This window comes from Oncorhynchus nerka, linkage group LG27 (assembly GCF_034236695.1).
Source record: "Oncorhynchus nerka isolate Pitt River linkage group LG27, Oner_Uvic_2.0, whole genome shotgun sequence".
NCBI classification, from domain to species: Eukaryota; Metazoa; Chordata; class Actinopteri; order Salmoniformes; family Salmonidae; genus Oncorhynchus; species Oncorhynchus nerka.
In genome coordinates, this window is record NC_088422.1 from 59,113,601 (window position 1) to 59,137,865 (window position 24,265).

Genomic DNA, 24,265 nt, shown 5'->3' on the forward strand with positions numbered 1-24,265 from the left:
CACCCTCTGAATTCCACAAATACACAATCCATGTCTCAATTGTCTCAAGGCTTTATTTAACCTGTCTCCTCCACTTCATCTACAGTACACTGATTGAAGTGGATTTAAAACTAGTTAGGGATAGGCGGGACGCAAATGTCTCAACTGGCCAATTGCCAGGGACAATGCAGAGCACCAGATTCAAATAAAATACTATAAAATGCAAACTTTCATTAAATCACACATGTAAGATACTCAATTAAAGCTACACTCGTTGTGAATCCAGCCAACATGTCAGATTAAAAAATATATTTTCGGCGAAAGCATAAGAAGCTATTATCTGATAGCCTGCACCATCTGCACTAGCAGTAAACGAAGGAGTTCACATATTTCAACCCTGCAGGCGCTACACAAAACACTGAAATAAAATATAAAACATGTATTACCTTTGAGCTTCTTTTGTTGGCACTCCAATATGTCCCATAAACATCACAATTTGTCCTTTTGTTCGATTAATTCCGTCCATATATATCCAAAATGTCCATTTATAAAGCGAGTTTGATCCAGAAAAAAACATCTTACAAATAACGCAACGCAACGTCACTACAAAATATTTCAAAAGCCTATAAACTTTGCCAAAATATTTCAAACTACTTTTGTAATACAACTTTAGGTATTTTTAAACGTTAATAATTGATCAAATTGTAGACGGGGCAATCTGTGTTCAATACAGGAATGAAAACAAACCAGTGCCACTTTTCACGTCTTGCGCAACTCACAAAAGTGTACCCAGTTCCTAGTTGGTCTACTTCTTCATTGCACCTCAACCAAATTCCAAAGACTGGTGACATCCAGTGGAAGCGGTAGGAACTGAAAACAGGTTCCCAAGAAATATCCCTTGGCAATAACAACACAGGGAACAGAGAGAGGCAAAAAAAAGAATCTGAACAGTTAGTCCTCTGGGTTTTGCCTGCTACATAAGTTCTGTTATACACAGACATGATTCAAACAGTTTTAGAAACTTCAGAGTGTTTTCTATCCAAATCTATGAATAATATGCATATCTTATATTCTTGGCATGAGTAGCAGGAAGTTGAAATTGGGCACGCTATTTATCCAAAAGTGAAAATTCTGCCCCCTAGCCCCAAGAGGTTCCTCTTGGAACTACCCATCCGGATCCGGGAGAATTGTCATCAACTACACTAATTAGCATAGCACAACGGTCAAAAAATATTACTAGAAAATATTCATATTCATGAAATCACAAGTGAAAAATAGTGTAACACAGTTTAGCCTTTTGTTAATCACCCTGTCATCTCAGATTTTGAAATTATGCTTTACAGCCAAAGCAAGGCAAGCGTTTCTTTAAGTTTATCGATAGCCTAGCATAGCATTATGTCCAGCTAGCAGCAGGAAGCTTGGTCACGAAAATCAGAAAAGCAATTAAATTAACCGTTTACCTTTGATGATCTTCAGATGTTTTCACTGACGAGACTCCCAGTTAGACAGCAAATGTTCCTTATGTTCCATAAAGATGATTTTTTTATACCCAAAACCTCCTTTTGTTGGTCTCGTTATGTTGAGAAATCCACTGGAAATAGCGGTCACGACGACGCCGAAAATGTTTCCAAATTATGTCCATAATATCGACAGAAACATGGCAAACGCTTTTTATAATCAATCCTCAAGGTGTTTTTCAAATATCTATTCGATAATATATCAACCGGGACAATTGGCTTTTCAGTAGGAGCGAGAGGAAAAATGACTACCTCTGTCTTTTACGCAAGAATCACTCTGAGAGCCCTCAGCTGGCCACTGACGCAATGTAGTCGTTTACGCTCATTCTTCAAAATAAAGGCCTGAAACTACGTCTAAAGGCTGTAGACACCTTAGGGAAGCCACAGAAAAAGGAATCTGGTTGATATCCCTTTCAATGGGCAATAGGGATGTATAGAAAGACAGGGGTTTCAAAATAAGAGTCACTTCCTGATTGGATTTTTCTCAGGATTTCGCCTGCAATATCAGTTCTGTTATACTCACAGACAATATTTTTACAGTTTTGGAAACTTTAAAGTGTTTTCTATCCTAAGCTGTCAATTATATACATATTCTAGCGTCTGGTCCTGAGAAATAGGCGGTTTACTTTGGGAACGTTATTTTTCCAAAAATAAAAATAGTGCCCCCTAGTTTCAAGAGGTTAACAAGTGACATCAATAAGGGATCATAGCTTTCAACTGGTCAGTCTGTCATGGAAAGAGCAGGTGTACCTAATGTTTTATACACTCAGTGTATATGTGTCCTTAACTTGTGGTGGAAATGTGCCCCTTAAATTACTGTTCCATAGGCTTGGGCGATACCCTGGTATACGCCACTGCTTATAACTATAAGAAGTCTAAGATGTGTCAAATAAATTATATCCAGCTCAGGTCTACAGATATGCATTTGGTTTGCTAACTTGCTAGATGTCATGATTAAGTTTATTGGTTATGCAGGCACATTCAATCCCCTTCTGGACCAAGAACCCTGTTTTTTCAAATAACCGCCCTTGTGTGCACATTCGGTAATACAGTGTGGTACAGAAACTGTATGGAAATCTGGAATACTGCCCAACCCTACTGTTCTATAATTTGAGTTGGCCATAACTTCATTAGTAAGTGGTATGCTAATACAATCAAATGGATTGTGTTTTTTGAGATGCCTTTGAAAACATGTCCAGAAATGTGCCCAAAATGCTATCTAAGTCAGATTTTTGTTGATATTTTGATCTCTCAATTGATAGGATAACATTTCAGCGTGCTCCTAATGATTTCAAAATATTGTGTGATACTGTATCTGTGGATTAGAGTGATATATGACATGTTCCAAAACAGTGCTTGCATAATAAGTAATGGTAGCCTTAGTATTGTGTACCATACATCCCATTCAAAAAGGTAGAGTTGTATTGTTCCATTTTCAACATTCTAAGTACAGGGAAATCCAAATGGCAGCCATTTGATTCAAATGACCACCCTTGTTGACTGACACGCTTCCCAGACTGCCTCCAATCTTTAAAATGTTCCTTAAGTGGGCGGCAGGTAGCCTAGCGGTTAAGAGGTGAAAAATCTGTCTACGTGCCCATTAGCAAGGCACTGAACCATAATTTCTCCTGTAAGTCGGTCTGGATAAGAGCATCTGCTAAATTACTAAAAGGTCAAATGCAAAATGTAACGGTATCTAGTATTAATGTACCATTTTTATCATAAAATATACAATTTTGGGTATATTTGGTTCTTATCCAAGTGGTTCAGCAGTGGGGGATGGTCATGGTTACTCCTGTTTGCTGAGCCTGCTGCCAGTACCTGTTAGAGTGATGGCTGGACTATAGTGCAAGCTCTGAGGGAGCTTACATTCCCGGAAGATCTCTCGCACAGGACCCCTTTACCCCCTAAGCTGCTTATTTTGAGACCCGCTATTGAAAAGTCTCCCTAAGTCCTACAAGTGCCTCCAACAGAAAGGAGGCTCAGTATAGAAATTGCCTGAAGGAGAGCTTATTGTCACATTTTGCAGTAGAGGTGTAGATTCAACACAGAAATGCCACTGTTGGTGTTTGTGCGTTTTCCTTGTATTCATACTTCCATGTGCGACGTAGTTATCAAGCACTAGTTAGAACTTTCTTTAGCTAGCATCAGCACACTCATGTAATATAGCCTTGGCTGCATATTTTTTCACACAACGAAATGTGATTTCTTTCTTGCCGTATTAGCTAGCTGTCTATAAGCGCTAAACGTCATGCATTCACCATTTGAAAGTGCAGTGTTGATAGCTAATACTAATCAAATTAGATAAAAAGGTGAGTACATCTAGCTTTCTACAGTGATTACCAATAGTGTTAATTGAGTAGCAACAGTAGTTGCTAACCTAGATACAGAGACAACTGATCATTATTAGGACTTAGCCTAAAGGCCATGATTTAATTATTGTGAAGATCTAGATTATAGAATGTATTTCTATTTTTATACATAGAGCACATGCACTGAGTATACCAAACATTAGGAACACCTTCCTAATATTGAGTTACACCCCCTTTTACTCTCAGAACAGACTCATTTTGTCAGGGCATGGGACTCTACAAGGTGTTGAAAGCATTCCACAGGGATGCTGGCCCATGTTGACTCCAATGCCTGCCACAGTGTGTCAAGTTGGCTGGATGTCCTTTGGGTGGTGAACCAGGGAATGGAGGGAAGTGGTTCGGGGAGGGGGGGTGGTTATTAACACTAAAGATAACAATTACATCATTAATAATATATATCTATTTTTAAACAATGGTAATGCTAGCTATTCTCTCTTGGAATCTGAAAGGCTTAAACGGTCCTATGAAATGTTCCAGCTGTCTTGATGTCCTAGCAAGAAACCATGTTGATATAGCAATGCTCCAAGAAATACACCTGGTTCAAAAAGACTTGCATAGAATAGAGAGCCATTTGTATTAACTGGCTGCTTTTTCATCACCCCCAAACAAAACTAAAAGTGTAATCATAATGATGCATAAAGGCTAACTAACTGAAAAGTTGGTCACATAAAAGAGACAACTGATCGTAGATTCTTAAGATATATGCCCTCTAGAAACCTAGAGAGGAACCAGGCTATGTGGGGTGGCCAGTCCTCTTCTGGCTGTGCCGGGTGGAGGTAATAACAGAACATGGCCAAGATGTTCAAATGTTCATAAATGACCAGCATGATCAAATAATAATAATCACAGGCAGAACAGTTGAAAGTGGAGCAGCAGCACGGCCAGGTGGACTGGGGACAGCAAGGAGTCATCATGTCAGGTAGTCCTGAGGCATGGTCCTAGGGCTCAGGTCCTCCGAGAGAGAGAAAAAGAGAGAATTAGAGAGAGCATACTTAAATTCACACAGGACACCGGATAGGACAGGAGAAGTACTCCAGATATAACAAACTGACCCTAGCCCCCCGACACACAAACTACTGCAGCATAAATACTGGAGGCTGAGACAGGAGGGGTCAGGAGACACTGTGGCCCCATCCGATGACACCCCCAGACAGGGTTAAACAGGAAGGATATAACCCCACCCACTTTGCCAAAGCACAGCCCCCACACCACTAGAGGGATATCTTCAACCACCAGCTTACCATCCTGAGACAAGGCCGAGTATAGCCCACAAATATCTCCGCCACGGCACAACCCAAGGGGGGGCGCCAACCCAGACAGGAAGATCACATCAGTGACTCAACCCACTCTAGTGATGCACCCCTCCTAGGGACGGTATGAAAGAGCCCTAGTAAGCCAGTGACTCAGCCCCTGTAATAGGGTTAGAGGCAGAAAATCCCAGTGGAAAGAGGGGAACCGGCTAGGCAGAGACAGCAAGGGCGGTTCGTTGCTCCAGAGCCTTTCCGTTCACCTTCACACTCCTGGGAACTCTCCTTTCTGTAGAGTCCGTAAAACTGTGCATGTGCACGGCACACACTACCTACATTTACATTTACATTTAAGTCATTTAGCAGATGCTCTTATCCAGAGCGACTTACAAATTGGTGCATTCACCTTATGACCTCCAGTGGAACAGTAGTGCATCTAAATCTTTTCAGGGGGAGGGGGGGTGAGAGGGATTACTTTATCCTATCCTAGGTATTCCTTAAAGAGGTGGGGTTTCAGGTGTCTCCGGAAGGTGGTGATTGACTCCGCTGTCCTGGCGTCGTGAGGGAGTTTGTTCCACCATTGGGGGGCCAGAGCAGCGAACAGTTTTGACTGGGCTGAGCGGGAACTGTACTTCCTCAGTGGTAGGGAGGCGAGCAGGCCAGAGGTGGATGAACGCAGTGCCCTTGTTTGGGTGTAGGGCCTGATCAGAGCCTGGAGGTACTGAGGTGCCGTTCCCCTCACAGCTCCGTATGCAAGCACCATGGTCTTGTAGCGGATGCGAGCTTCAACTGGAAGCCAGTGGAGGGAGCGGAGGAGCGGGGTGACGTGAGAGAACTTGGGAAGGTTGAACACCAGACGGGCTGCGGCGTTCTGTATGAGTTGTAGGGGTTTAATGGCACAGGCAGGGAGCCCAGCCAACAGCGAGTTGCAGTAATCCAGACGGGAGATGACAAGTGCCTGGATTAGGACCTGCGCCGCTTCCTGTGTGAGGCAGGGTCGTACTCTGCGGATGTTGTAGAGCATGAACCTACAGGAACGGGCCACCGCCTTGATGTTAGTTGAGAACGACAGGGTGTTGTCCAGGATCACGCCAAGGTTCTTAGCGCTCTGGGAGGAGGACACAATGGAGTTGTCAACCGTGATGGCGAGATCATGGAACGGGCAGTCCTTCCCCGGGAGGAAGAGCAGCTCCGTCTTGCCGAGGTTCAGCTTGAGGTGGTGATCCGTCATCCACACGGATTTACTACCTCAAAGTAGTAATTTTTTAACAAACTTGTTCAAGCTTGTCATAGCAGTATTAGCTAGACAAGCTTGAATTACAAAACAGTGTTAAACAAATAAGCATTGTGTGGTTAGCTGCTTTTTCAATTTACCGACACTTTTTTTAGGCAATAGATTTCCATAAAAAAAATGTTACAATTACCCTAGCTACTTTAGCCTTGTTCACACAGCAGGCCTTAATGCTCAAATCCGTTTTGAAATACTGACTTTTCAAACAGTAAGTTACAATTGATCAAATTGCATTTGTGTGTATTCAGACCGCGGTCATTTGCTGACATGGCTATGCTAGTTTTCATAGTAACGACGGGTGTGCTCGCAGTGGTGTAGGTTGATTGGCGGTGCTCGTGCTTTCTATCAAAACAAGTCTTTTTAGGCTGACCACAGCAGTCAACTAACTATCTAGGTAGTTTTTCAGCTTTCTAGCACTTTCTCTAATTTGTTTGGTAACAATTAACAAGCTAGTTAGCTACCGCATGTTCTCGTCAAACTGTCAACAGAGTAGCTAGAAAGCAACAAAATATGCCAAATAACAGTCTAAAAACTTGAGAGAAAATAAATCGCATGGCCAGGAATCAGATTTGTATGTGGCTTGAAATATCCCATTCCATGTGCTTTTGGGCTGTTCAGACTGCAGGAGTTTTTCATATTTATTTTTCTCTCTATTGTGTTATTGACTATACGTTTGTTTATGCCATGTCTAACTCTGTGTTGTTGTTTGTGTCGCACTGCTTTGCTTTCTTGGCCAGGTCCCAGTTGTAAATGAGAACTCGTTCTCAACTGGCCAACCTGTTTAAATAAAGGTGAAAAAAAAAAAAAAAAAGACTGCAGGAAAAATTTGTGTGCCAAAAAATAGGATTTGAGTCACTTCAAACTGCCAGTGTGAACAAGGTTTTAGTGACCGAATAAAGCTGAAAACCATAACCGTAGACGTAACACACTACATTTTCTTGTTTTACAGGTTTCCCCATTCTTTTCTCAGATGTCCACAATGACCACTAAAGTCCTGCATGCTCCTCCTACACCTAACCCTGCCTCTTCGTGATTGAACAGCTGCTGACTGACCAGAGAGGTGATATATGTCTGTGTGGCCATGACTTAAAGACGTCATCAATCAAAGATGGAGAAAAAGAAAATGTGCCCCCGTCTGCTGGACTACCTGGTGGTGGTCGGAGCCAGGTGAGGACTTCGTGGGGATGGTTGGGAGATAACAGTCCAATCCCAAACTGATTCCTACTACCTCACATTATATTGTTAGGCCTTTGTTTTTGTGATTTTTGCATATTTTTTTTAATACAATACTGTTTCTATGCCAATTCTCCCTCCATCCTACCTTCCAGGCAGCCCAGCACTGAGACCGGGTCCCAGACCCCCCAGCTCCTTCGTCGCTACCCGCTGGAGGACCACCCGGACTTCCCCCTGTCCCCGGATGTGGTCTTCTTCTGTCAGCCTGAGGGATGCCAGAGCATCCGGCAGCGCCGGGTCAGCCTGCGTGACGACACCTCCTTCGTCTTCGCACTCACTGATAAAGACTCGGGCATCACGCGCTACGGCATCTGCGTCAACTTCTACCGCTCCTTCCAGCGTGGGGGGCACCGCCGTGACAAGGCAGGTAGTGGTGGAACGGCGGCACAGACAGCGGAAGCGACCAGCGAGGGTTCCGATGGCAGCGGTGGCTGCCCCACTGCCTCCACGTTGCCGACACCTGCCAGTGCCGACACAACCGCCACGTCCACGCCAGGCATGGAGCCGGGACCGCCCGGTGGTGAGCCAAATGCCGGCAGGTCCCCTCGGCACAAACGCAGCACTGGCAAAATGGTCAATAGGAACCGCGACAGCACGCTGACCTCGCTGTGCATGATCAGCCACTACCCCTTCTTCTCCACCTTTAGGGAGTGCCTGTACATCCTCAAGAGAATGGTGGACTGCTGCAGTCACAGGTTGACCCAGCGCGTCGGCCTGCCACGCGGAACTCAGAGGTTAGACCTATGCATAGTGCCAGGCTTATCAAACAATGCATCCCCCTGGTTTCCATCATTTCTTTCAGGAGATTCAGTTGAGTAAAATCACAACGTTGCTAAAACTATCCTAAAACTACCCAGACTAGAACACTTCCAACCGTAGGCCTATCCCTACCAAAAATGTGATTCAAAGGTATGTGGTCAATAGTTTTTTATTTAGGCTGTTTTTATTTTAACCCACCCAGCTCAGTTGCAACCACAAGTGGTTGTCCACCTCTATTTGAAAGCAAGAAAAGATGAGTTTAGTATTAGTCGTAAGCACTTATTTTGGAAGATTTGTATTTGGAAGTATTCATTAAAACAATTATTATGCGTGGGAATGTATGTGTTTTTTCAAATACATTCCAATACGCAACTACTTGTTTTTTAAAATAAAAGTAATTGTTTTGAAATCCAGGAATTAGTTGAAATTGAGTTAATGAATTGGGAATAAAAACCTATTGAAAATACGGTAATGGACAATGTACCAATTTCGTATGGCCTTTCAACCCCACTCATGACATTTAATGGACTAGATGGAATTGCCTCACTCATTACATTTTTAAACAACACTATGGTCTCCCTTTAATTCTTGGAGTGTCAGTGAGTCAGCATGGCCTTGCCTTGTCCCCTATTGTAGGTTCTCCTAACAAAAGCTGTAGGAAATGCATGGTTCCCCTGCTCTCGAAGACACACATACACACTGGCACATGGCCTATCATGCTGCTGTCAGCTGGTGTTCATGCAAGGCAATTGATGAAAATCCGAGAACATTGTGTGCGTGCACCTTTACGCACACAGGATATGAGACATTCCCATGCAAAAGCATTTAGTTTTACATGCAATAAGCAAAATGTTAATGTTACTATAGAACACAAGTTCTATTATGTTTCCTTAGAGATTATATTGAAAATAAGGCTGCAATTGGAACTTATTATTTTAATAATTTTAACTTATTTATTTGCTCTTGTTTGAGCAGTGTGGAGAAGAGCGTTGCGGTGAAACACTATTAGACATGTATTTATTTTAGATTTTCTTTTAGTTCCACTGGTGCTCCCATAATAAAACCCCCGGTAGTATAGCAAAATATTAAGTCATATATGCGTCCAAATTGGTGAGCACTTTAGAGCCCTGGCTGTGCTGCCTTACATAATACTGTGTCAGTCTACTGCGTTGCAGGTTGCTGCTGCAACACACACACACACACACACACACAGGCGCACAGACAGACACACACGCACACACAAACGCTTACACAGTCACACTTCCACACTCCCTATAAGTCTATGACATGCACCAATACACCACACACACACAGCGCTCGGCTGACAGATTGAGGTCTCTGACTGCCTTCAGGGAGTAGCTGCAGTGGGCGGTGGCCCAGGGCGAGCTCTGACGAGCTAATGATTAATCTCCCTCCTTCGCCAACAGATGCCAGGCAACTGCAAAGAGGGTTTAATGCCGCCAGGTTGTGTGTAAGGGTGTGTACGTTCAGAGTGGATGGCTGTCGACATATCGGCGGCCTATATCGGCATGTTGTTTGCTCATTACACAATGACAACTTACAGTAGAATGCACAGGGAATGTGCTTTGTCTGTGTAAATGTAGTTATAAGGTTTTGATGATGTAGAGCTTGCCCAATATTAGAATAATTTATGTAAACAGGTGGAGTTGTGGTACAGTTTGATTGGGTGGATTATCTCCCAGGATGTGCTTGCTCTTATCACCTGTTGAGAAATATGATTGTGATATGATTTGTTGACTGTCTCCTGTCAGGGACACCATTTCCCTCTCCATGTGTATCTAAACTGTCTGTTGTTAGTTTGTTGACTGACTTGTCATTCTCCCTTCAGGGACACCATGTGGCGCGTGTTCACGGGGGCCCTGTTGGTAGAGGAGAAGGGCAGCCAGCTGCTGGCTGACCTGCGGGAGATCGAGTCCTGGGTCTACCGCCTCCTGCGCTCTCCGGTGCCCGTGGCGGGCCAACGGCGCGTAGATGTGGAGGTGCTGCCCCACGAGATGCAGCCGTCACTCACCTTCGCCCTGCCCGACAACTCTCGCTTCTCCATGGTGGACTTTCCCCTGCACCTGCCCCTGGAGTTGCTGGGTGTGGATGCCTGCCTCATGGTGCTCAGCTGCATCCTGCTGGAGCACAAGGTTAGGGGAAAGGGCTGACGTTTTGAATGGAGTTTACCCTGAGAACTACTTTATAGCCGTGTTTGAGAGCTTCAAATCTGCAACTGAGCAGACTGATCTACAAATCATAATAAGTAGTTATTTAGGATACAAAGTCATTTGTCGATCAGTCAGTTGGTGCAGTCGGTGATCAGCGACTCAGAATAATTGCAGCCGACTTTAAAGGCAAGACAAGACTGACTGATCCACAAATGACCTTGCATCATAAATAACTACTCAATATTATTTGTAGATCAGTCAGTCACAATTAACCCATGATATATCAAGATTGTGATACTCTCGAACACGGCATCTGCCTTTAAATATGGCTATTGCCCAGTCACAAATCAACCCATTGCCTTCTAGGTGTGTCAGTGGAATGAGTACTGTTGTGTGTTCCTGCCCTCAACAGCTATATGTTAGGGATGTGAACGATGGACAATTTTGCTTAATGTTTCAACTGCCATTTTTTCCCGTTAACTCTTTTTTTAAATCATAAAATTCGATGCCAATTCACAATGCAGAATAATATTCCCATTACGTATGTAGTAGTAGACAAATATGGGAAGAAAGTTGGCGCGGCCAAATGCAAGCTACTGTGCAACTCTATTCAGGTAGGATGCAATTATGTACGTTTTTTATTTTTTGTATTTATAATACTTTTTTTTTCATTATCATTACTGTATATCATTGTTATTGTAATGCATATTTATCTAAACCAGGTCTTTAAATATGCAAAACGTGTTTAAAAAAAAATTCTGTTGAGACATTTTCGTTGGCTGAATTCAGTTCGATCTGTATTTTTTAATTGTGTGCTCTGTATTTCGTTTAAGATGCGTTCAAAGTAGGCCTATTGTAAAATAATTATAGTTAGCCTATTGCTGTCATTTGTTGGGTACGGTAGGCACTAGCCTTTCTTGGTGAATGCAGCAATACAGGCTGTTCAAAACTGATGAGATTTGTTTCATTCTGAGTAATTAAATTAATTAATTTAAAATTTTAAATTTTAAAAATTTAAAAATTTAAAATTAATTAAATTCCAACTGTAATAATGTTTGCTCCAATATACTATCCTGCTCGTATTTTCCATATAAAAGTTTGACTTACTTTTGATACTGTATTGCACTAATGAAGTTTAGGAACTTTTGTGAAGGTTTATTGTGGCTATTAGCCTGCTATACTGCAGGCCAATGATATGAAGGCAGTGCGCACCGATGCTCTAATTGACTCCAACAGTTGAACTTGAATATTTTTGGCCTACCAGAGTTACTCCTATAATCTTACAATACAATGCTTATCTTTATAACATAAATTGTAATAGAAAATTAACGAATTAGTCACATACCTTTTGAATCACATTTTTGGTAGGGATAGGCCTGCTGAATCACATTTTTGGTAGGGATAGGCCTGCCGTTTGAAGTGTTCTGGTCTGGGTAGTTTTAGGATAGTTTTAGTAACGTTGTGATTTTACTCAACTGAATCTCTTAGGCAAATGCAGCTACAAGCAAGGAATAAGAGCGGATCATTTAGTAATGAGTGACTGGGTCGTGTCCATAGATATAGAACAAAAAGAGTTAGCGACTGGGTCGTGTCTCGGATAACCTAACCGATAGATTGAAAGGCCAGCTGGCCGTAGATGTCGATACTAGGCCTATATTTTCTCTGAGGGATGAAATAGTAGCCTATGAATACATTTATCAAAATAGTTTTTTAAATTTAATCAGTAACCCGTTATAGAGAAGCAATTGTGCACTCTCGAGGTTGTGCAAAATGACACTTTTTATTTCAGATTTATTTCAGCTTTTATTTCTTGCATCACATTCCCAGTGGGTCAGAAGTTTACATACACTCAATTAGTATTTGGTAGCATTGCCTTTAAATTGTTTATCTTGGGTCAAACGTTTCGGGTAACCTTCCACAAGCTTCCCACAATAAGTTGGGTGAATTTTGGCCCATTCTTCCTAACAGAGCTGGTGTAACTGAGTCAGGTTTGTAAGGCCTCCTTGCTCGCACACACTTTTTCAGTTCTGCCCACACATTTTCTATGGGATTGAGGTCAGGGCTTTGTGATGGCCATTCCAATACCTTGACTTTGTTGTCCTTAGGCCATTTTGCCACAAGTATGCTTGGGGTCATTGTCCATTTGGAAGATCCATTTGCGAACAAGTTTTAACTTCCTGAGTGATGTCTTGAGATGTTGCTTCAATATATCCACATAATTTTCCTAGCTCATGATGCCATCTATTTTGTGAAGTGCACCAAGCCCCTCCTGCAGCAAAGCACCCCCACAACATGATGCTGCCACCCCCGTGCTTCACGGTTGGGATGGTGTTCTTCAGCTTGCAAGCCTCTCCCTTTTTCCTCCAAACATAACGATGGTCATTATGGCCAAACAGTTCTATTTTTGTCTAATCAGACGAGGACATTTCTCCACAAAGTATGATCTTTGTCCCCATATGCAGTTGCAAACCGTAGTCTGGGTTTTTTATGGCGGTTTTGCAGCAGTGGCTTCTTCCTTGCTGAGCGGCCTTTCAGGTTAAATCGATATAGGACTCGTTTTACAGTTGATATAGATACTTTTGTACCGGTTTTGTCCAGCATCTTCACAAGGTCCTTTGCTGTTGTTCTGGGATTGATTTGCACTCATCGCACTAAAGTACATTCATCTCTAGGAGACAGAACGCGTCTCCTTCCTGAGCGGTATTGCGGCTGTGTGGTCCCATGGTGTTTATACTTGCGTACTATTGTTTGTACAGATGAACGTGGTACCTTCAGGCGTTTTGTAAATTGCTCCCAAGGATGAACCAGACTTGTGGAGGTCTACAATTTTTTTCTGAGGTCTTGGGTGATTTCTTTTGTTTTCCCATGATGTCAAGCAAAGAGGCACTGAGTTTGAAGGTAGGCCTTAAAATACATCCACAGGTTCACCTCCAATTGACTCAAATTATGTCAATTAGCCTATTAGAAGCTTCTGTAAACTTCTGACTTAAACTGTATGTATGAATGAATGTATGTATAAATATCATACAGTGGACGCCTTGGCCTATTCATGCAAGGCCCTGGTGCATTTAGTGCTCAAATTTGAATCTTCAGGGTCACCTGTCCGGCGGAATATTTTCCCAATGGACCGCAGTCAAATACCCTTGAAAGCGTCTCGGCTACGGCATGTTTGTTTGTCTGTAAGGGTACACTATGGAACTGTCAATCAAATAATCTTAAACCGCCTGCGTGCAGCCTGAATGCCTGCAATCTGTGCGCAAACCACTCTCCTAAAAAAGTACTTTTATAATTTGTTAAAAAATGTGAATTGCCAAGACATTTAGTAGAAAGAACACATTTTCATCTAGGAATCGACTCCTAAGATCCAGTATCCTTGGAACGTAGGAGGCTGATTAGTTGGTGTAGTTTCAAGAACACCAACACTCGCATCTTTCATAGTTAGCTAGAGAGGGACAGAGAGAGAGCGGAGGGGCACAGTATAGGCAGGTCGGCTACCAACCAGACTGTCAGATCTGTGCACTAGGCCTGTCTATCAGCAGTCAACGCTGTATCTCGCTATGGAACGCTGTATTTCGTAATTTCTTGGCTTGCAATGTCTCGCAACTTCAGTAAAGCAGGGCCTATCATTAATGAATAGGCTAGGTTATTCTACATGCAACAGACTGAACACACACTCGCATCATTAACGAAATAGCAGGCGAGCCAGCTGCACTGTGATTTTAATTTTGTCGAATAAAAAAAATTAAAAAATAATAATATTGCTGTTAGGGTTTTTTCTTTACGTTAAGGATCCCAATATCGTTTAAATATTTAAACGTTCTCACCCCTATTATATGTCCAACTCTTGATATTGATTTAAATGGCCAACTGAAAAATGTTGTTCACAATCTCACTGGATTATTGAAGACCTAGTCCCACACTACCCATACACTGATTTTATATATAGCAGGCGTATCTTATTTTATTATTATTATTATAATTTTTTACCTTTATTTAACTAGACAAGTCAGTTAAGAACAAATTCTTATTTTCAACAACGGCCTAGGAACAGTGGGTTAACTGCCTGTTCAGGGGCAGAACGACAGATTTGTACCTCGTCAGCTCGGATTCAACTCTTACCCTACAAGGTGCGGAGCCTGCTGTTTTTTCTGTTCTACCTGATATTTAATTGCACCCACCTGGTGTCCCAGGTCTAAATCAGTGTCTGATTAGAGGGGAACAATTTTACATTTACATTTAAGTCATTTAGCAGACGCTCTTATCCAGAGCGACTTACAAATTGGTGCGTTCACCTTAAGACATCCAGTGGAACAGCCACTTTACAATAGTGTATCTAAATCTTTTAAGGGGGTGAGAAGGATTACTTTATCCTATCCTAGGTATTCCTGAAAGAGGTGGGGTTTCAGGTGTCTCCGGAAGGTGGTGATTGACTCCGCTGTCCTGGCGTCGTGAGGGAGTTTGTTCCACCATTGGGGGCCAGAGCAGCGAACAGTTTTGACTGGGCTGCGCGGGAACTGTACTTCCTCAGTGGTAGGGAGGCGAGCAGGCCAGAGGTGGATGAACGCAGTGCCCTTGTTTGGGTGTAGGGCCTGATCAGAGCCTGGAGGTACTGAGGTGCCGTTCCCCTCACAGCTCCGTAGGCAAGCACCATGGTCTTGTAGCGGATGCGAGCTTCAACTGGAAGCCAGTGGAGAGAGCGGAGGAGCGGGGTGACGTGAGAGAACTTGGGAAGGTTGAACACCAGACGGGCTGCGGCGTTCTGGATGAGTTGTAGGGGTTTAATGGCACAGGCAGGGAGCCCAGCCAACAGCGAGTTGCAGTAATCCAGACGGGAGATGACAAGTGCCTGGATTAGGACCTGCGCTGCTTCCTGTGTGAGGCAGGGTCGTACTCTGCGGATGTTGTAGAGCATGAACCTACAAGAACGGGCCACCGCCTTGATGTTAGTTGAGAACGACAGGGTGTTGTCCAGGATCACGCCAAGGTTCTTAGCGCTCTGGGAGGAGGACACAATGGAGTTGTCAACCGTGATGGCGAGATCATGGAACGGGCAGTCCTTCCCCGGGAGGAAGAGCAGCTCCGTCTTGCCGAGGTTCAGCTTGAGGTGGTGATCCGTCATCCACACTGATATGTCTGCCAGACATGCAGAGATGCGATTCGCCACCTGGTCATCAGAAGGGGGAAAGGAGAAGATTAATTGTGTGTCGTCTGCATAGCAATGATAGGAGAGACCATGTGAGGTTATGACAGAGCCAAGTGACTTGGTGTATAGCGAGAATAGGAGAGGGCCTAGAACAGAGCCCTGGGGGACGCCAGTGGTGAGAGCGCGTGGTGAGGAGACAGACTCTCGCCACGCCACCTGGTAGGAGCGACCTGTCAGGTAGGACGCAATCCAAGCGTGGGCCGCGCCGGAGATGCCCAACTCGGAGAGGGTGGAGAGGAGGATCTGATGGTTCACAGTATCGAAGGCAGCCGATAGGTCTAGAAGGATGAGAGCAGAGGAGAGAGAGTTAGCTTTAGCAGTGCGGAGGGCCTCCGTGATACAGAGAAGAGCAGTCTCAGTTGAATGACTAGTCTTGAAACCTGACTGATTTGGATCAAGAAGGTCATTCTGAGAGAGATAGCGGGAGAGCTGGCCAAGGACGGCACGTTCAAGAGTTTTGGAGAGAAAAGAAAGAAGGGATACTGGTCTGTAGTTGTTGACATCAGAGGGATCGAGTGTAGGTTTTTTCAGAAGGGGTGCAACTCTCGCTCTCTTGAAGACAGAAGGGACGTAGCCAGCGGTCAGGGATGAGTTGATGAGCGAGGTGAGGTAAGGGAGAAGGTCTCCGGAAATGGTCTGGAGAAGAGAGGAGGGAATAGGGTCAAGCGGGCAGGTTGTTGGGCGGCCGGCCGTCACAAGACGCGAGATTTCATCTGGAGAGAGAGAGGGGAGAAAGAGGTCAGAGCACAGGGTAGGGCAGTGTGAGCAGAACCAGTGGTGTCGTTTGACTTAGCAAACGAGGATCGGATGTCGTCGACCTTCTTTTCAAAATGGTTGACGAAGTCATCTGCAGAGAGGGAGGAGGGGGGAGGGGGAGGAGGATTCAGGAGGGAGGAGAAGGTGGCAAAGAGCTTCCTAGGGTTAGAGGCAGATGCTTGGACTTTAGAGTGGTAGAAAGTGGCTTTAGCAGCAGAGACAGAAGAGGAAAATGTAGAGAGGAGGGAGTGAAAGGATGCCAGGTCCGCAGGGAGGCGGGAGTTTTCCTCCATTTCCGCTCGGCTGCCCGGAGCCCTGTTCTGTGAGCTCGCAATGAGTCGTCGAGCCACGGAGCAGGAGGGGAGGACCGAGCCGGCCTGGAGGATAGGGGACATAGAGAATCAAGGGATGCAGAAAGGGAGGAGAGGAGGGTTGAGGAGGCAGAATCAGGAGATAGGTTGGAGAAGGTTTGAGCAGAGGGAAGAGATGATAGGATGGAAGAGGAGAGAGTAGCTGGGGAGAGAGAGCGAAGATTGGGACGGCGCGATACCATCCGAGTAGGGGCAGTGTGGGAAGTGTTGGATGAGAGCAAGAGGGAAAAGGATACAAGGTAGTGGTCGGAGACTTGGAGGGAGTTGCAGTTAGGTTAGTGGAAGAACAGCATCTAGTAAAGATGAGGTCGAGCGTATTGCCTGCCTTGTGAGTAGAGGGGAAGGTGAGAGGGTGAGGTCAAAAGAGGAGAGGAGTGGAAAGAAGGAGGCAGAGAGGAATGAGTCAAAGGTAGACGTGGGGAGGTTAAAGTCGCCCAGAACTGTGAGAGGTGAGCCATCCTCAGGAAAGGAGCTTATCAAGGCATCAAGCTCATTGATGAACTCTCCGAGGGAACCTGGAGGGCGATAAATGATAAGGATGTTAAGCTTGAAAGGGCTGGTAACTGTGACAGCATGGAATTCAAAGGAGGCGATAGACAGATGGGTAAGTGGAGAAAGAGAGAATGACCACTTGGGAGAGATGAGGATCCCGGTGCCACCACCCCGCTGACCAGAAGCTCTCGGGGTGTGCGAGAACACGTGGGCGGACGAAGAGAGAGCAGTAGGAGTAGCAGTGTTATCTGTGGTGATCCATGTTTCCGTCAGTGCCAAGAAGTCGAGGGACTGGAGGGAGGCATAGGCTGAGATGAACTCTGCCTTGTTGGCCGCAGATCTGCAGTTCCAGAGGCTACCGGAGACCTGGAACTCCACGTGGGTCGTGCGCGCTGGGACCACCAGATTAGAGTGGCCGCGGCCACGCGGTGTGGAGCGTTTGTATGGTCTGTGCAGAGAGGAGAGAACAGGGATAGACAGACACATAGTTGACAGGCTACAGAAGAGGCTACGCTAATGCAAAGGAGATTGGAATGACAAATGGACTACACGTCTCGAATGTTCAGAAAGTTAAGCTTACGTAGCAGGAATCTTATTGACTAAAATAATTCAAATGATACAGTACTGCTGAAGTAGGCTAGCTGGCAGTGGCTGCGTTGTTGTTGTTCTATCTCTCTATAGTGCTGATTCTTGTATTATGGTCTCTTGTTTCTTTAGAGGTTTCACTTTGTTGTCCTTTTTCTTTTCCTTTTTCTTCTGTCCTTATTTTGTCTTCCTTTCTTCTGTTAACTAGATATTTTTTGTTGTTATTCTTTGTAATGGGGGGGGGGGGGGGGGGAGCAGTGGAACTGGCTTTGAGGTCCAGGATATATTGTACTACTCTATACTCTAAACTGTGTCAGGTTACCCTTGAAGCACCTCCTTTCGCTGTTCAAGCTTTAACATGTCACTGTTGTATATTGAAAACAGCATATTTTGGTCTGTATGTGGCTGTTGAATCAACTAGTCATTGCTACATCTCTTCTTGTGAAGGAATAAAACTAGGATGGTCATTGAATGTAATTGAGTATCTTGTATGGAACAAGCTGCATGTGATCACCTATGGCCAACAGTCTTATGAAGTATCAATTTACAATTGAGATGTTTAAATGCACTTCAAATAGTTTGTTTTGATTTGTGTCTTCCAGGTGGTCCTCCAGTCGCGGGACTACAATGCCCTGACCATGAGTGTCATGGCGTTTGTAGCCATGATCTACCCCCTGGAGTACATGTTCCCTGTCATTCCCCTACTGCCCACCTGCATGGCCTCTGCTGAACAGGTACGCCAATCAAACCAATGACTGCAGTACTGGTAGTTGTAGTACTATTAGGGAGAACAAATAGTGGGCTTTTTAATAGCTGGAACCAGAGTTTTTTATTTTTTATTTTTTTAAGGGATACACTTCTGCACACTTGTAATTTGGGGGGGAATTCCTGCACCCTAATTGATTGCGTTTGAACGTTTCACTATTTTTATATGATTCGATTTGCCAATTTTATCATCCATTGCTTTTTTTGTGATTTGTGATTGTAGCTGTTGAAGAAGAGATTAGTCCCTGTATTATGTTGGGAGTTGTACCTGGGATTTGAATGCATGCCTAGTGGAGTTCTAGCCCACTAGCTTTAGTCTATGGTGTGAGGCTCCTCCTATTGGAGCTATTCTTGCTTGTGTGCTGATTTGGATTTTGTCTGATCGTGACGTCATACAATGTTCTTTCTACTCTCCTTTGTAGCTTCTCCTTGCCCCCACCCCTTACATCATAGGTGTGCCTGCCAGCTTCTTCCTCTACAAATCCGATTTCAAAATGCCCGACGACATTTGGCTCGTGGACCTGGACTGTAACAAGGTAAGTGCCCCAAAATGGAGGTGCGCTTCAGCATCCCTGCCACGGTCTCTGCAGATCTATGCTATTATTTTGCAGATCTATGCTATTCGTTCGCAGGTCTATGCTATTCGTTCGCAGGTCTATGCTATTCGTTTGCAGGTCTATTTGAGTTCCATACGGCATTCTCTCTGATTGGGAGACGAGTCTAGACACTTGCTTGAGATGTATTTATTTTCACTGCTAAATCCCATTTGGGGTTCAGTTTTCTCATTGCGACCGTTATTGTGTTAGGCTAGATATCGACTTTATGCAGGAGGGAAAAACCTAGCTCTTGTCATCCTAATTTCAAACCTGTGCAGAAACTGACTTCAACATAAAAGTCCTCCCACTCTGTGAGACAGAGAGCATTCAGTGCTAAAACACACACCCACAGGCCAGACTGTCTTTCTAGGGACAAACTCCTTCCCTTTCATCTACTATTTAGTAGGTAATGGTGACTGATGTATGCTTTGAACATTTGAAGGGGTATTTGTGTACACTTGTGAGTGTGTAGTGTACATGGTTGTTTTGCAAAAATGTTACAATTGAAGCATGCTTTGTTGCTCATCAGGTCAAAGCACCCACCAATGCAGAGCACCTACCCCCTCTTCCCGAGCCAGAATCCACAGAACTCAAGAAACACCTGAAACAGGTAAATATAGCCTGTCGCAACATACCCGAAATACACTATTTTCAGTGGTCGTTCACGACGCATGTATGTTAGCTCTGCCGACAGTTAACTCTGTTTATTTCAACCCTCTTGTATTGTTTTATTACATAACATAAGAAAACCTGCAATATTACCATATGTGTTAACTATTTGTTTTCAAGTGATCAACTTCTCTTCTTTCAGTTTTAGATATGTTTCAAAAGAGGTTTGATGAATTGCTCCAGGCACATCGGTGTCCTTGTTCTCTCACCGTGTTGTATGTACTAACTATGCATATAGCGTGGGAGCATTGTTGACTTAAGCGTTGTAATGTCCTAACGAAAACAAGTGTTTTTTTTTGTTTTTCTCTCTCTTTTCTTTGCATGCGCTAGCTCTTGGAGGTAAAATCAGATACTGAGGTCTTACTCCTGGAGACCTCAGTAACAGCTGTAGCAGTAGAACTAACCAAATCCTCTAAGCCCAAATAACAATATGTAGATTAGAAGCTGGTTCTGATTCATAAACCTCTCCTTCACGTGTTGTGAAATGCCAATCAAACATTCCACTGTAGTACCACATCAGTTTAGCATTGTAACTAAAACCACCTTGAATTATCAGTGAACATCTAGTAACCCCCGCCTATCATTAGCATATTTTGCCAGTAACTATTCCTACCCAACATTGTCATCGTCTGTTTTTCGAGTTTATTTGATTTTAAAGAGCATATTAAGCACAAGATGCTTTATGAAGAAAAGTTCAATGAAAAGAACAACAAAATGTATCAAATCCGCCATATGAACAAATGTCACATTTGAACGTTCGAGGCATAATTCATCACCACCGTGAAAATGCATCACAACTCGTCACCAAATGTCATTCAGTGGTTGTTTTTTAACATCCAAACCCACTAACCCCAATTTGAATCCCTAATCATACCTCATCATGTTGAAAATCCCTGCATATCATAGTTTGTTGATATGCTTTGAATCAGAATCAGTGCAGTATTTGTGTGTGATACACTTGGCCCTATCCCAGAGTGTGCGTGCGATTGATTTAAGATAGACCTGTGTGTTGGCAGAGCCACAAATCTGATATGGCAACATGCCATTTGAGTGAAAAGATATGGGTAAAGGTGAATTTCCATAGGTTCTATTGTTTTGAGGATTAAAGCAGTCCTCAGCTCTCCAAAACAGTAACAAACAAGTGGTAGCTGGTATGTCCTTGCAGTCCCGCACAGAGAATGGGTTAGTATGCACTGAGTGTATAGATCATTAGGTACACCTTCCTAATATTGAGTTGCAACCCCTTTTGCCCTCAGAACAGCTTTGATTCATTGGGGCATGGACTCTACAAGGTGTCGAAAGCGTTCCACAGGGATGCTGGGCCATGTTGACTCCAATGCTTCCCACTGTTGTGTCAGGTTGGCTGGATGTCGTTTGGGTGGTGGACCATTTGTGGAAAAACCCAGTAGCTTTACAGCTCTTGACACACAAACCTGTGCGCCTGGCACCTACTACCATACCCTGTTCAAAGACTGTTAAATATGTTATCTCGCCCATTCACCCTCTGAATGGCACACATACACAATCCATGTCTCAATTGTCTCAATGCTTAAAAATCCTTCTTTAACCTGTCTCCTCCCCTTCATCTACACTGATTTCAAGTGGATTTAACACGTGACATCAATAAAGGATCATAGTTTTCACCTGGATTCACCTGGTCAGTCCACAGTTGAAGTTGGAAGTTTACATACACTTGGGTTGGTGTCATTAAAACTCGTTTTTCAACCACTCCACAAATTTCTTGTTCACAAACTATAGTTTTGGCAAGTCGGTTAGGACATCTATTTTGTGCATGACACAAGTATTTTTTCCAACAATTATTTACTGACCGATTATTTCACATTCACTGTATCACAATTCCAGTGGGTCAGAAGTTTACATACATTAAGTTGACTGTGCCTTTAACCAGATTGGAAAATGATGCCATGGCTTCTGATAGGCTAATTGACATCATTTGAGTCAATTGGAGGTGTACCTGTGGATGTATTTTAAGGCCTACCTTCAAACTCAGTGCCTCTTTGCTTGACATCACAGGGAAATCAAAATAAATCAGCCAAGACCTCAGAAAGAAATTGTAGACCTCCACAAGTCTGGTTCATCCTTGTGAGCAATTTCCAAATGCCTGAGGGTACCACGTTCATCTGTACAAACAATAGTACGCAAGTATAAATACCATGGGACCACGCAGCAGTCATATACCGCTCAGGAAGGAGGCGTTCTGTCTCCTAGTGATGAACATACTTTAGTGCGATAAGTACAAATCAATCCTAGAACAACAGCAAAGGACCTTGTGAAGATGCTGGACGAAACCGGTACAAAAGTATCTATATCCACAGTAAAACAAGTTCTACATCGACATAACCTGAAAGGATGCTAAGCAAGGAAGAAGCCAAAAACCGCCATTGTCCCCATGTGCAAAATGTCCTCTGGTCTGATGAAAAAAAAAAATAGAACTGTTTGGCCATAATGACCATCGTTTTCTTGGAGGAAAAAGGGGAAGGCTTGCAAGCCGACGAACACCATCCCAACCGTGAAGCACAGGGGTGGCCGTATCATGTTATCGGGGCGCTTTGCTGCAGGAGGGACTGGTGCACTTCACAAAGTAGATGGCATCATAAGGGAGGAAAATAATGTGGATATATTGAAGCAACATCTCAAGACATCAGTCAGGAAGTTAAAGCTTGGTTGCAAATGGGTCTACCAAATGGACAATGATCTCAAGCAAGCATACTTCGAAAGTTGTGACAAAATGGCTTAAGGACAACAAAGTCAAGGTATTGGACTCACAAAGCTCTGACCTCAAATCCTATAGAAAATTTGTGGGCAGAACTGAAAAAGCATATGCGAGCAAGGAGGCCTACAAACCTGACTTAGTTACACCAGCTCTGTCAGGAGGAATGGGCCAAAATTCACCCAACCTTTTGTAGGAAGCTTGTGGAAGGCTACCCGAAACGTTTGACCCAAGTTAAACAATTTAAAGGCAATGCTACCAAATACTAATTGAGTGTATGTAAGCTTCTGAACCACTGGGAATGTGATGAAAGATATAAAAGCTTAAATAAATAATTCTCTCTGCTATTATTCTGACATTTCACGTTCTTAAAATGAAGTGGTGATCCTAACTGACCTAAGACAGGGAGTTTTTACTATGATTAAATGTCAGGAATTGTGAAACTGAGTTTAACTGTAGTTTGCTAAGGTGTATGTAAACTTCTGACTTCAACTGTATGTCATGGAAAGAGCAGGTGTTTGTAATATTTTTTACACTCATTGTATGTCAGCATCTCACAGGTTAAGAGAGGGGATAATTTGAGTTGGGGGGTGTATGGACAGTAAACAGCCAAAAGGTTTTTAATTATTTTTCGTTATTGTCAAGAGATCTGCTCCCTTCTGTGTCTAAGTATCACCTCTCCATTGTAGCCACCGGTTATCCTCCCAGTTGGTAACCATTGATAGCCTCTTCAGGCTAACCGTGGCTAACTTGTGTTGGGTGTGGTATGGTGCATTACTGTTCCTTTTTGTGTGTGGTTTTGTCTCACTCATGTTTGTTTGTGTGTCTCTGTCATGGTCTGATCTCTGTAAATGTGTTTGTTCTCTTTCTCTCATGCACCACCTCTTCTCTCTCTACTTTTCTACTTCATTTTTTCTCTTGTTCTTTGGCTATGTCCCAATTCTTTAAATCGGCACCTTTCCTTTTCTCTCTTCTTTGGCAACCATTTAAGCTGAAAGGACTGTATGTGAAAGCAACATGGAGGCATCTCCTTCTCCCCACTAGCCCACTTATTGGCTAGTCCAGGTTTCCACGTTGCTTTCCAGCACCCCGTCCTTTCAGCAGTTTTGTAGTCAGGCTTGAGAGGAGATTAGGAAAGGAATCCATTTAAAGGGAATTGGACACACAGCCTCCAATCTTGACCTTTTTTTGTCATGTGTCGTTTCAATTCTGCTCAGCAATTGGTCAGCTCAGCCTTTTCATGTGATCCTCTTCCTGGCATCTCTCTTGTCCCCCTCCCTCCTCCCCTTCCCTAGTGTCTGGTTAGGTTGACCGTGATCACCCAAAAGCAGATCTTCTCCTCTGACAATAAGGTTCCTAATTTCTCCTTCTGCGGAATGTGCCATGCTCCTTGCACGGATATTCTTCCTCACCAAACTTCAATATTTTTGTTGTTGCTTGTTATTATTTTTTTCTGAAGTGTCATAAACTATTGTTGAGATGTTGTAACAGACTGGTGGCATAGAGAGATTTCGTAATGGGTCATTTT

General features: G+C 43.6%; 1 protein-coding gene across 12 annotated transcripts in view; it reads left to right on the forward strand.

The window, feature by feature from the left end:
• Positions 1 to 24,265, forward strand: part of LOC115112059 (MAP kinase-activating death domain protein) — an 88,278-nt gene that overhangs the window by 17,700 nt on the left and 46,313 nt on the right. For all 12 annotated transcript variants that reach the window (XM_065011815.1, XM_029638769.2, XM_029638770.2 and 9 more), the window contains exons 2-7: positions 7,356 to 7,573; positions 7,735 to 8,373; positions 10,248 to 10,551; positions 18,579 to 18,710; positions 19,164 to 19,277; positions 19,867 to 19,947. In XM_065011815.1, the coding sequence (XP_064867887.1) occupies positions 7,515 to 7,573; positions 7,735 to 8,373; positions 10,248 to 10,551; positions 18,579 to 18,710; positions 19,164 to 19,277; positions 19,867 to 19,947 (1,329 nt within the window). In that variant the 5' untranslated portion in view covers positions 7,356 to 7,514. The remainder of the gene's footprint in view (positions 1 to 7,355; positions 7,574 to 7,734; positions 8,374 to 10,247; positions 10,552 to 18,578; positions 18,711 to 19,163; positions 19,278 to 19,866; positions 19,948 to 24,265) is intronic.